Raw genomic sequence first — 15,000 nt, forward strand, 5'->3', positions numbered from 1 at the left:
GAACCCATGACCTTCTTGCTGTGAGGCGGCAGTGCAAGCACCTGAGCCACCGTGACACGTAGTTAGTCCATACTTGTATAATTCTGTTATCTAGCTAACACTGCAACAGCATTTGTTTTTGTTCAAATTGCTACTTTATTGCAGAGCAACACGCCATTTGTGGTGGCAGTTCTATTTTCAAATAAAATTGGAAACAATATTTTTGAGTGTCATGCTTTGATTTTTTTCTATACTTTAAATAGCTGTTGTATGCACGCAGTAAAACACTTGAGGTCATGTATTATCGTGCCACAAATAACAAATGATCACAACTTGTCACACGCTTGTAAAGAATAGTGTCAACATGGGGAAATCTGTCTAGAGTACCTTTACTCATAGTAAAACTAATAAAAACTCCTAGTCTTGACACTAGCTGATCAGGCGGGATCACAGTGCACAATTGGAGCACATTTTCTGTCCAACTTTAGTTGTCCCTCAGTAGAGAGATGCTGCAGGGGGTAGGCTGGTGATATCAGGGGTGGTGGTATGGTGGATGGCAGAGATTTGACCCATATAGGAGGGGCCGGCCGTAGTATTTATAGACGTGAGCGTCCTAATTGGCAAACAGTAAAGCGAATCTGGTCCAGTCGGGACTGTCTCTCCTCTTTTCTCCTCTCCTCTCCTCTCCTCTCCTCTCCTCTCTTCTCCTCTCCTCTCCTCTCCTCTCCTCTCTTCTCCTCTCCTCTCCTCTCCTCTCCTCTCCTCTCTTCTCCTCTCATCTCCTCTCTTCTCCTCTTCTCTCCTCTCCTCTCCTCTCTTCTCCTCTCTTCTCCTCTCATCTCCTCTCTTCTCCTCTCCTCTCCTCTCCTCTCACTTCGTCCCAACCTCCACATCTTCACTCCTCCCCATCCTAGTACAAGGTCTTGCAATAACCTCTGACCATGACACACACGGAAAGGGTACAATGCTGTCACACACACACAGAGAAATATAGATAACCAGGCTGGCTTGTACAGATCTTTACACCCATCTGTATACCTGCCCCCCAACACACACACACACATAAAATACACACACGCAGATAGAGAGAGAGAGAGAGAGAGAAGAGACAGAGAGAGGAAAGAGAGAGAGAGAGAGAGAGAGAGATAAGAGAGTGGACTTACGTAGGAAGTATTCAGCAGCATCTGCTGTGTAGTCCGTGTCTTCAGGGAAGTGGTCTATCTGTTTACACAGCCCTTTAAAGTTACCTGCAAACAGAGAAGGACAAAAACTTAGACCAACTGTGTGTGTGTTTGTGTGTGCGTGTGTGCGTGTGTGTGTGTGTGTGTGTGTGTGTGTGTGTGTGCGTGTGTGTGTCAAAGACAGAGAGGGTAGGAAGGGTGTGTGGGGGCAGATGAGAGATAAAGAAAGAGGAAGAGAGAGAGAGAGAGATAGAGATAGAGAGAGAGAGAGAGCATGAGAGTGAGAGCGAGAGAGGAAGAGAGAGAGAGAGAGAGAGCGAGGAAGAGAGCGAGAGAGAGAGAGAGGGAGAGAGAGCGAGAGAGAGAGAGAATGAGAGTGAGAGCGAGAGAGGAAGAGAGAGAGAGGGAGAGAGAGAGAGAGCGAGAGAGAGAGAGAGAGATGCAGACAGGTAATTACATAATGCAGAGAGGGATAGAGTCATTGCCTATGTAGCACTGCCTTCACCTTAAAAATGAATCATCGTCATTCTCAGAGTGGCAAACTGCTCACAAACAGAACAGACTTCTGTGTCAGTGGAGAGCCAATATCAGAGGTCATTTTTTCATATTTTTTCGAAGGGAGGAAAAAAAACAGGCATGACTTGTATAGCCACTGCAGACAAATGTGTGCTTTTTGGTCTTTCCTGGACACCATAGTTCTAATCTAAAGGCGAACAAAACATCTCACCGTGTGCCCTAGATCAACTGTCAACGACGAAGAGCTGCGTAACTGTATACCAGTGCCAGGAGGGCCTAGTCATATGCCGTTCCCTTCAGCAAATCTTCACAGGTCCTTAACAATAATATATGTCCTGTTAATTAGTAACCCACAAGCAGTACAGAAGTAAGTAGAACAACACAAAACAACCCCTTGCCTGTGACTGTGTATCTCATTTCTTTCAGTCTGAGTCTACTTCATAATATTTCTCAGAGGATCCCACGGCATGTTTTGAAAGCACACCATCCTTTATTTTTGCACAATGCTTTAAGTAAGTCTGCAATTCTAAGACCCTCTGTGCCCCTTTGGTACCCTTTCTGCCAATCAGCGAAACATCCAAGTCACACACACACACACACACACACACACACACACACACACACACACGCAGAGGCAATCACCATCAGCACCATAGTGCTTGTCTGGTCTGTGCCGGGTGGACCTCCAGCAGAGGGGAACAGGCAGAGGCGGTGGGGGGCTGATGAGGGCTTCTCTGATGCTGCAGTCTGCCCTGGAGCTCAGCCAGTCAGCGGAGAGGAGAGGAGAGGAGAGGTGAGCGGAGGAGAAGAGAGGATAGGAGAGGACAGCACAGGAGAGAAGAGAGGAGTGTGTGTGAAGAGTAGAGGACAGGAGAGGAGAGGAGAGGAGAGAAGAAAGGAGTGCGTGTGAAGAGTAGAGGACAGGAGAGGAGAGGAGAGAAGAGAGGAGCGTGTGTCAAGAGTAGAGCACAGGAGAGGAGAGGAGAGGTGAGCGGGGGAGAAGAGAGGATAGGAGAGGACAGCACAGGAGAGAAGAAAGGAGTGTGTGTGAAGAGTAGAGGACAGGAGAGGAGAGGAGAGAAGAGAGGAGCGTGTGTCAAGAGTAGAGCACAGGAGAGGAGAGGAGAGGTGAGCGGGGGAGAAGAGAGGATAGGAGAGGACAGCACAGGAGAGAAGAAAGGAGTGTGTGTGAAGAGTAGAGGACAGGAGAGGAGAGGAGAGAAGAGAGGAGCGTGTGTCAAGAGTAGAGGACAGGAGAGGAGAGGAGAGAAGAGAGGAGCGTGTGTCAAGAGTAGAGGACAGGAGAGGAGAGAAGAGAGGAGCATGTGTGAAGAGTAGAGGACAGGAGAGGACAGGAGAGGAGAGAGGAGAGAGGAGCGTGTGTGAAGAGTAGAGGACAGGAGAGGAGAGGAGAGGAAAGAAGAGGAGAGAAGAGAGGAGTGTGTCAAGAAGAGATGAGAGGAGCGGAGAGAGTAGAGGAGAGACGAGAGAGGAGTGCACCATTGTATGCCTGCTCTCTGGACGCTTTTTAGTGTTCTCTCACTGTTCTTTCAGTGTTCTGTCATCACTCTGTCAGAGGTCTGAAAGCTGAAATCAGCTGTAACTGTGACTAGAGAAGGCCTCTTCACCAGCATGTCTGCCTCTGTTAAGGACACCTATATTGGAGTGGGCTGATATATATTTGAGAATGCTGTCACGAGTGTTAGATCTGAGTATGCTGTGTCAAGCACATTTTTATGTTTGAGTATGCTGTGTCGCGTGTTATATTTGAGGACATTATGTTAACAACACTTATATTTGAGTATGCTAATACAAGTGTTATATTTGAGGACACTATGTTAACAACACTTATATTTGAGTATGCTGTTACAAGTGTTATATTTGAGGACACTATGTTAACAACACTTATATTTGAGTATGCTAATACAAGTGTTATATTTGAGGACACTATGTTAACAACACTTATATTTGAGTATGCTGTTACGAGTGTTATATTTGAGGACACTAAGTTAACAACACTTATATTTGAGTCTGCTGTTACAAGTGTTATATTTGAGGACACTATGTTAACAACACTTATATTTGAGTATTCGGTTGTAAGTGTTCTATTTGAGTGCGCTTTGTTACAAGGAGTGTGAGCGGGACACTGCCTCCGTGGAGCCCTGTGTGTCAGGCTTCCGTGTTGAGTGCGCCTCTGTGCCTTTCTGCTGTGTACCCAGCGTCCCTGCACACCGCCTCAGGCTCCAGTCTCAGTGCCCCGCGCTTGATTGAGGTCACGCCGAGTTCCTGTTTGACTCCAAAAACCTGCTGCACAAACACACATGAGCACACGCGTGTATGCCTGGGCGCGCGTACACACACACACACACACACACACACACACACACACACACACACACACACACACACACACACACACACACACACACTCACAGGCACACTTTCTGTGTTGTTACTTTGCTACAATTCACTACAGGAGTTCCCATACCTTCACTAAACAGATATTAACATATGGTACTGTAAGTGTGTTTGTGATTAATTGAGTATTTATAAATGTTTGTGTGTGTGTCTGTGTGTGTGAGAGACAGAGAGAGAGAGAGAGAGAGAGAGAGAGAGAGAGAGAGAGAAACGCTGTGTCCACTAACTTTAGACAGGAGTCCTCATACAGTGTGATAACGCTGTGATTAAAGGCTCATATTACCACACAGTCACAGAGTACAGAAATCTCAGGGCTGTTTCATCACAAGCTGCACTGGAACAATGTCCAATCAGATATGGAACAATCTGACAGTGACAGCCAGCCAGGAACTACATTAGCCTGCCAAACACACACACATTTGTGTGTGTGTGTGTGTGTGTGTGTGTGTATGTGTGTATGTGTGTGCATGTCCCTCCCACACTGCTAGAGACACAACAGTGCAGTCTGGATGACTGTGACAGTTAACACACACACATCCGCCAACACACGCACTTCTCCGAATGGCTTCTCGTTCAGACCGAACACAGATGTTGTATCCCATCCCAAAAACATAGGGCAACTGTACTTCTGAGAAAAGAGTATCTCCCTATACCCTCTCCCTTTCTAGGCCATCCTGATGTGATCAGTGCTCTCCATCGCGGTGTTGAAGTAACACTATGCAACAATTTGACACTTTTTGAGGTCTGGTTTTATAGGCAACTAGTTTTGGTATCATCCTCAAATTCATTTTGATAGCATCTGGTCATGTGAAGGACAGCTAAACACTTGTGCCTTTCCCACTAGCCATCCAGGACATGCCCTATGTAGTTCTGTGTTCATCCTGCAAAAATGGAAGAAAAGCATTCACAGCATGACACTGCCAGCTATAATGCCAAAAGACACCAGTTAGTGTGTTGGCAAGCTTCTATCAGTGCCAACTGGGTGGTGTTTGCAAGGTTTTTGCATGCCTTTTAGGTAGTTAGCTTAAGTTAGTGTTGGCACCGAACTCCTTATTGCTGCTATTATTGCGTTGCTATCATTGAGAGGAGCTGTTTGAGGTATGCTAATAAACCACCACAGTGTTGAGCTGTGCCATTTGTAAATTGAGAGGAGAGAGAGTGAGAGTGAGAGAGAGAGTGAGAGGGGGAGAGGAGAGAGAGGGAAAGCACGAGAGAGAGGGGGGAGAGAGAGAGAAAGCGCGAGAGAGAAGGGGGGAGGAGAGAGAGAAAGCGCGAGAGAGAGGGGGGGGAGGAGAGAGAGAGAGCGAGAGAGAGAGAACGGGGGGAGGAGAGAGAGCGAGAGAGAGAGAGGGGAAAGGAGAGAGAGAGAGAGAGAGTGGAGGAGGGGAAAGGAGAGAAAGAGAGCGCATGGTGTTGGCAGTCATCACCAGTGGAGAGGAGTAGAGCAGTGGGGTGGCTGTGGTAAAAAGTGCTGACTGTGTGTGTATCCACAGGTCTCCCCCCCCCTGTCAACACCTGTTCCAGCCAGCCAGCGCTCTCCACATGAAACACCAGCAGCACCAACACTCACATGCCACTCATGAGAGAGACTCAGAGAGTGTGGAAACCCAAACCATACACACACAGCAGCGCTACCAACTGAAGAGAGAGAGCTGCTGCTGCTGCTGCTGCTGCTGCTTTGAACTGGATAAATCCCCCACCACTCACAAAGAGAGCCAGGGCACTACTTTACACAGGCGCCACAAGTATGGCACTGCACTACTTTACACAGGCGCCACAAGTATGGCTCTACACTACTTTACACAGGCGCCACAAGTATGGCACTACACTACTTTACACAGGCGCCACAAGTATGGCACTGCACTGCACTACTTTACACAGGCGCCACAAGTATGGCACTTCTTCAATAACATTAAATAGAAAACACACATAGTGTTCACACCTTGTTAATGATGCGGTTGGTTTTGGTTTCGCTAAAAGCTTGTTTGAGCTCAACAGCCAATCAAATTAGACCCCTCCCTTCTGTGCTGCTGAAGCACCATGTTGATTGGCTGGGATTGTTTATGGCTCGGTCCGAAAATGTTTCCCATTTACAGAGGCGGGCGGGGCTGTGTACGAACCAACCCCAGAGTTTGTCTGAGTGCCAACACTGAGCGGACAGCTAGAGGACTGGGAGGCACAATTAACTGAATTAAATGAAAACGTGTTTAGGATTAGAATCACAGACTGCACCTTTAGCACAGTCAGGGAAACACACACACACACACACACACACACACACACACACACACACACCTCTCTCCACCCCCCACCCCCTCTCTCTTTCTCCCTCATACAGACACACACACACACACACACACACACACACAGACTCATGGAAACAGATAGTCTCTCTCTCTCTTACACACACACACACACACACACACACACACATAGTCATGGAAACAGATAGTCACACAGACACACACACACACGCATGCACGCACGCACGCACGCACGCACGCACGCACGCACGCACGCACGCACGCACACACACACACACACACACACACACACACACACACTCACTCACTCTCTCACACACACACACACACACACACATAGTCATGGAAACAGATAGTCACACACACACGCACACACGCACGCACGCACGCACGCACGCACGCACGCACGCACGCACGCACGCACACACACACACACACACACGCACACACACACACACACACACACACACACGGTCATGGAGTCCACTTATTGCACCTACATAAAAATGACGACCACACAGAATGGTTCCCCATTAATCATTTACAATCCTTAGGTTTAATATTATGATGTCATTAAAACATATACACGAACACATTCTCCACCACATATATCACACTGACAGGCCTACATACCAACACACACTGCACACCGATATATCCAGCACACACACACACACACACACACACACACACACACACACACACTCACACACACACACACACACAGACACAGACACACACACACACACACACACACACACCCACCCACACACTCATTCACACACACACACACACACACGCCACCAACAGAAGCAGGCACATAGCGTGTGTGGATCTTGACACCACTGAGGTCAGAAGGCCATAACAACATGTCTGCTGAGTTCATTAGAGAGGGATGGAGGGATGGAGAGAGGAATGGAGGGAGAGATGGAGAGAGGGAGGGTGCTGGGTAACAGAGAGTAATGAGGCTGAGGAGCAGACATTAGAGGAGAGGACAGGTAGGAAGAGGAGAGACAGAGACAGACAGAGGAATACAAAGGGCAACGATGAAGAGGAGGAGGGTGATTGGTAGTCTTCACGTCTTCATTAAAGAAGTCCCTGTGTGTTTGTGTTCACGACAGAATAAGATAGAGAGAAAAGAAAGAGAGAGAGAGATTGTGTGTGTGTGTGTGTGTGTGTGTGTGTGTGTGTGTGTGTGTGTGTGTGTGTGTGTGTGTTTATGTGTCCTCTATTAGGTTTAGCTGCACTTGCAATTACATGCCCTCCCCATCCACTGCAATTAAAGGGACCCTTGTTAACTGGTGATTGATGGATGCAAGAACAGCAGCCACCCTCCAAATGTATGGCCACAGAAACACACACACAAACACAAACACAAACACACACACACACACACACACACACACACACAAACACACACACACACACACACACATCTCCTGGAACTCCATATGTCTGTCACTCCTTTCCATTTTATTCATAATGAATACACTCCACCTCTTCATACATATCATACATGATGTAAGACAAGGGAGTCTTACACACATACACTCACACATACACTCACACACACACACACACACATAGACACACACACACACACACACACACACACACACACACACACACACACACACACACACAGAGACACACAATCTCTCTCACTCTCTCTATCATGTGCCCACCCACGCTACTACAAAGCATATGCATATGTTATATACCTTCACATGCTCTCTCTCTCTCTCTCTCTCTCTCTCTCTCTCTCTCTCTCCCTCCCACTTGCAAGCTCACACTCACACACATGTGCATATACTCTAGGGAACTGAATCATTTATGACTGAGTTGGCAGAAATGTACGCCTTCTGCACATGCGCATGTGCCCCCCCCCCCCCCCTTCCTCAACACACACACACACACACACACACACACACACACACACACACACACACACATACACACACAGAGACACACTTTCTGCTTAGTGCTGCTTTGCAGTGATTTCTTAGAGGTCTTGACAGCATTCTCTTTCTCATTCCCTCTTTCTCATCCCCTCTCGTGCAAAGACACGCAATGAATCCTTACAGCCAATGTTTCTATAATATCCCAACATCTCTTCCTTTCTGCTCCTGTTACTAAAAACATCACCTCTCCCATACACACACCCACACACACACACACATGCAGGCACATGTACACACAAACTCATATCCTCATTCCAGGGACGCTTCATCCTTCACACAGGAAGCAGTCCTTAATAAAAAATTCACAAAAAAAGACACTCATGGATTCAAACTGTGTGTGTCTGTTGTATTTAATGATTGATTACTTGACTGTGTTGCTTCGTATTGTACAGACAAACTGACAGCAAACTGACAAAGTCAGCTGGACACAGTGGCCCCCACTGGGCAAATCTAAAATGACAGGAAGTACATGTCATTGGCATGGAAGGTTTTGAAAAGGAAGTGCCGCCTGGCTGTTTTGAATCAATTGTGCACGTACTTGCATGTTCATGTGAAGATGATTGGCAGTAGGTCTGACCAATCACAGTGTTTGATCAATATCCACATTCTGCAGGTCCCTATTAGCTCTACAGTTATGCTAGGTTATTATGTGCATTCAAACAATGAGAGAGATTATTACAACGATCAACGATAAAGATCGATGAACGAAAGTGGTTTACAGGATCCTTGCATCCTCATGTTCTGTGAAGAAAAAGTGCAGTTCTGTACCAGAAAACCGTGTCTTGAAGACACGTGTCTTTTTTGGAGGTACTGGTACGAGAGCCATCATTTTCCCTTGCCATTTTTCCTAGCTTTTTAGCGACGGTTAGCTAATTATTTGAGCTAGCTCATTTTACATTAAGGATTAAGGCTTGTGAACGACTTAGCTAGCTAGCGTCAGCTAACAAGGTAAGAGAACAGGTGTTTCCCAACTGTTGGCTACCGCTAGTTGTTATGGTTGTGAATATTGAATTGCCTTTGAATAGAGAAAACAGGCTTTATCAACTGGATATTGTTTGGGGACATACTTATTTGAAACTCATGGTTCTATTAAATGTTGATCTTTGATGTTATTGAAATCAATTGTTTTCTGGATATGTTGAAGTGTATCAAGTTGCAGTTGTTTTTGGAAAAGGTTTGTAAATATCTAAATTGAATTTGAACCTTGTATAGTGAGATTGGGAGATATTTCTTCTACTTTTTGCCCTCCTATTTCATAGGATGAGATTCATTTCTGATGTTTGACCTTTGCTTTGTGGAAGGTCAGATTTATTCCACTCAAAAAAGGGTATTTGGTATTTCTGTTACTTATTGTTACTTTGGCCTCTCCCTGTGCTTTAGTTTTGGTTCATGTTTGTTTTATTTACCTTCGTTGGTAACACATTTAATTCATTTGATTAAGTCTTGTTTGTGTTCTGCTGAGGCAGGAATACTGTAGTATTTATTTATTAAAGTAGTATTTATTTATTGTTACACCAGGTTCTATTGCTCGTAGCTTGACTATTCTCTCCCTTGTACGTCGCTTTGGACAAAAGCGTCTGCTAAATGACTAAATGTAAATGTAAATGTACTGTTTATGTTGTCCAAACCCCAGACAGGAACATAACCAATGTCAACGCATTTAGCCTAAGTGAAATTCCAGTATGTTCTACAGCCATTTGACAATTATCAGTAAGAGCACGATTGTATAATGCTTGAATGGAGTAATATGTGATACCTTGAATCTGTTGAAGGTCAGTCTCATAAGTTTGAATCTGTTGGAGGTCAGTCTCATAAGTTTGAATCTGTTGAAAGTCAGTCTCATAAGTTTTAAGTCTCAATTTGTCAGTTAGTTTTCCCAAAATGCACAAGAAGTCACCATTTAAGAGCTTATTCAAAACATTTTTTAAATGATTTTCTTATGGGAGGACAGACCACTCTACATTTCCTGGGTTCACAATTTTATGCTTCATACTCTATTTCGACCACCATCCACCAACAACTCTTTCTCTGTCACACACACACTGACGCACACACACACACACACACACAATTACAGTTACAACTCCCCTGACCAACTGTAGACATCTGTAAGACTTACAACATTACAAGGCCTCTCTAAAAGCACCTGAGTACAGCAGAGAAGCAGCCTCGTAAGACACACACACACACACACACCTGAGAGGCTCTGAAAATCTGTGTGTGTGTGTGTGTGTGTGTGTGTGTGTGTGTATGTGTGAGAGAGAGAGAAAGCGCGCAAGTGAGAGTGAGTGAGTGAGCAATTTCAGTTCAGGTCATCTCATTTTGTACCAAAAAACTATTTTGTTCTTCTCTTTTTTTTACTCTTTTTTTCTTTTCAAGAGTTTCATCTCATCACTGAGAACCTCACAGAGGCCTATGACTCAAACTGGACCCTCTATCTAAGCTCACTCTCTCATTGATCCCTCATATCTCCTTGTGCAACATGATTCCAGTCTTGACACACACACACACACACACACACACACACACACACACACACACACACACACACACGGAGAGAGAAAAAACAAACCTGACACTATATTCAAAGCCCATGGTGTTAATGGATCCGAAGGTTGAATCCCCATACAGTTGCATGTCCCATCTCTCATTCTTGCCATACTGATCAGGCAAACGACACGCAAACGACAGCCAAATGACAGATAGGCAGACAGAGAGCTGATACTTTATGTATGCTGTGAGTATCTCACATAAACAATCTCATATTATTGTCTGTCTCTGAAGGTATCTTTAGGACAGCGTAAGAAAGTAAGGGTAAATCTTTACATTAAAAAGCTTACATTATTTGATGTATTTGTTCAGGAAACGTAAACTAACCATAACACCAACGTATGGAAATCATATGTAATGTCAAATGGCACTATAAATAATCGGCTCATGTTAATGTGTTTAATTAATGTTTGTTAAGGGATCCTCAGCTTAGAGTGTTACCCAATGAGTAATTGAACTGTCATGTCATGACCAGAGAGAGAGGGATATGTATATACAGTATATATATATATATATATATATAGAGAGAGAGAGAGAGAGAGAGAGAGAGAGAGAGGGAGAGAGAGGGAGAGAGAGAGACAGAGAGAGAGAGGGATAGAGAGAGGGAGAGAGAGAGAGAGGGAGAGAGAGAGGGAGAGAGGTGGGGGAGATAAATGGAGAAAGAGAGACTATTCATCAGACCCTCATTTTCTGCTTAAGATGCTTAGTTGGCTAAATGCAGTCTCTGCTAAAAGTCAAAACCAATCTCTTTCCTCATAGCAGTCACAACTAAGCACACAGAGACACAAATGTCTGCATGTGAACCTGCAAGCACACATTGTAATACATTAGCAGTTCTTCTAAAGCAGTGGTTCTCAAAGTGGGGGGCGCGCCCCCCTGGGGGGGCGCGAACACTCTCCAGGGGGGGCGCGATGTCACAGACGGAGAAAGAAAAAAAAAACCGCCGACCTGTCACTGGTTAGTGAAAGCTCCCTCAGTAGCGAAATGCAAGGGGCTGGACTGACCCAAACAAATCAAATACTGTTTTGCTCCTGATCCACCAATCAAAACGGAGTATTATCATTTCAACGCGAGTAGCACCTCCGCTTCCGAGTATAAAAACAAAACGCAGGCATGGAGGTAAGCGCTCACCCTGAGACGACACTTTGCAGAGTTTGTGCAATTTCTCTTGTTTCCTCTATCATTCAGATATTCATTGCTTTATAAACAGTATTTTTAAAGACTCACTCCTTCCTTAGTAATACCTTACTGCACTTGCAGTAGGTCTATTCGTAGCCTATTCTAAGGAGTAATTTGCTCCACAATCTTTTAGAAAAGCTCGTAGCCCCGAGAGCTAGCCTAGCTAGCTACCTTTTCCAACTACAGCTAGCCCTTTTCTCCTTAACGCCTAGCCTACCTTTACATTTTTTGATCATCCACCGCAACAAATAAAACACCAGCACTTGAATACTATTTTGTGCTGTCCCTGTCTACATTGTGTACAGTTCGTTTGGTTAGGAATCATTGCCTAGCACAGCCTTATCCATTGTTCGTGTGCAAGTCGTTCACAACCACACATACAAGAACACGACGTTGAAATTAGAACTTTATTAACTTCATACGCTGTATCAGCAAACAAACACAACATGGACAAGTTTCTGATTCGTAAAAGTCAGAAAGAGAAGCCTGTTGACTTCTTTAAACATAAACGTGATGGCCTCCAGCAACAACGAACCACCATGTCCAAGCATACCACTATCTCCAAGCAGTGTCTGGAGCATCTTATGTAGTTGCTCATAGAATTGCTAAGCTTGGCAAACCCCATACAATTGCCGAAACACTGATTTTGCCGGCCACGCAACACGTTTAGAATAATGATAGGTATTGTGCTGAGTTTAGCTCCTATGTCAAATTACACTGTATCACGCCGAATATCAGAAATCAGTTTGGGTCCTATTTCAAAGAGGACTACCGTTCATTCGCCTGAGTTCGGGATCCATTTCTCTGCTCAGCAGATGAGCTGTCACTAGACATGAAAGAGCAGCTGAAGAGTGACAGTAGACTTAAGCATCTCCCCTCTTTCGTCATTCTTTTTTTTGTAAAGATCACAAGAGGCCCATAATAATAACAGTATCCTAATGATAGCAATAATACCACTTATTATTATTATGATAATAATAATAATACAATAATAATAATTGGTCGATAATCATTAATTATAATAATACCTACTATTACTGATAATAATAATAACAATAATAAAAATAAATAGTTATAATAATTGTCTGTATGGGCCTAACAATAACAATAGCCTAACCTTGACATGTCAGGCCTATCAATAACAATACACTATCTATCTATCTATCTATATATGGTGGTGTAGTTGAGGGCGGTGGCGGCGGGCCGCGGGTGGATGGGGGGGCCCCAACTACCCCTAACCAGCTTTGGGGGGGCCCAGCTTGCAAAAGTTTGAGAACCCCTGTTCTAAAGCATCGGTTCCCAAACTGGGGTACGCAAAGTGGTTCAGGGGGTACGCGGGGAGAAAATTTCCGCGATAACAGAAAACGGACGGAATTCGCAGAATGTACCGTTTGAAACAGAATTGCAACTTTCAGACGGAAACATCATTTTGTGCATCAAAATCGCCCAAATTCCCCTGTATTTTGTCCTGCAAGGCTGTATTTCTTTCTTATAGACACAACAACGATCGCAACAATGAACAATCATTAATTAGAAAACAAAACCACTGAGAAAATGTCACGTATGTGCTGAACTCCGCTCCGGCCACGCCCCCCTATTCAACACAGACCTCCGTAGCCTGTCAAATGAATTCGCTCATCTTCCCAATCGCCTTAAAATAATGTTTTTTTAGTCTTCTGTTCTGTTGATGGCTGGCAAACAACAACCTTAGAAGGGTTGGGTCACTTGTGGCACATATTATTCACTCATTTTAAGCCATCAATCTACCTCTGGGTGAACAAAATGAGCCGAAACGGATTAAAACGGAATTAAAGTAATAGGTGAAAAGGAAAACTTTTTTTTTTTCAACGGGGGGGGGTACGCAGCTGGAGATTAAATGTCTGAAGGGGTACGGGACTGTAAAAAGTTTGGGAACCACTGTTCTAAAGGGTCTTCACGTTGAATGTGGTCTGCTGTAAGCAAAACTGATACTGAGAGCAGTTGACTGAAGGCAGCTCATGACTTCCTTAATGATCGCTATGGAGATGGAACCCAATTCTCACTTCCTGTTTCACCACAGGTGCTCCTCACAGCTCAGCCAACAGAGCCAAAAACATCACCGTCTATCCACCACAACAACGACAACAACTGGCAACTTCAGCACCTGTCATACCAGTCGGCTACTTCTCCGACAGAGGTGTGTGTGCTGCTATGACAACACGGCAGCCCAGTGAGATGACGGTTAGCCAGGCTAGGGCACACAGACACCAATCACCTGTTCCCACACAGAGAAAAGACCACAAGAATGGCCAACAAATGAAATACTATTTAATTTAAAAAAAAGATGTTTCTTTGAAATGTTCTACAAAGAGCCTTTGATGATGGGCTGTTTTTAGAGAAAACCCTTGGCCAACAGTAATTCTGGACAGAGGAACTGTATGAAATGAACAAACAAACAAACAGATGGACATGCTCAAAGTTGGCCGTTTGGCTCAGTAACCTCTAAATCAGAGATGAGAACCATGAGAACCATTCCTGAGTCGGTCAAGCTAATTCAGTTCTTTATGTGAGTATTTCAGTCAGTCGGGCACACAGACAAAAACACTCTCAGCTCTGTGCTGGAAGAAAAAATAACTGTAATTGAGCTGGTCGGGAATCCTATTGTGAGGAATGGCCATGACCAGCCAGAGGACCCCCCTTCAGGGCCCTGTGGCCGTCCACTGAAGTGCCTGAACAATAATGGGCAAGATAAGGGCCTTCGGTTGTAATTTTTATTCCATTTCTAATCTCTGACCCAGACGCCCCACTTTCTTCCCATAAAAACTCCTGCCGACTAACAAAGGAGATTTTTCAAGGCTTACGAAAGATAATTGGAAAACTGTTAAATGATGTTCTCACCCCATTTTTTCCAACTAATTTAAAATGGATAATTGCCATCCCTGTTGCTTCCACTGACACACATCAGCACGCACA

At 44.7% G+C, this 15,000-nt stretch overlaps 1 protein-coding gene across 1 annotated transcript in view; it reads right to left on the reverse strand.

Moving 5' to 3' along the window:
* LOC105908858 (voltage-dependent calcium channel gamma-2 subunit) overlaps positions 1–15,000 on the reverse strand; it is a 62,297-nt gene that overhangs the window by 16,816 nt on the left and 30,481 nt on the right. Inside the window, exon 2 of the mRNA XM_031562335.2 lies at positions 1,143–1,226. Within this exon, the coding sequence (XP_031418195.1) occupies positions 1,143–1,226 (84 nt within the window). The remainder of the gene's footprint in view (positions 1–1,142; positions 1,227–15,000) is intronic.

This window comes from Clupea harengus, chromosome 24 (assembly GCF_900700415.2).
Source record: "Clupea harengus chromosome 24, Ch_v2.0.2, whole genome shotgun sequence".
In the NCBI taxonomy this organism is placed as follows: Eukaryota; Metazoa; Chordata; class Actinopteri; order Clupeiformes; family Clupeidae; genus Clupea; species Clupea harengus.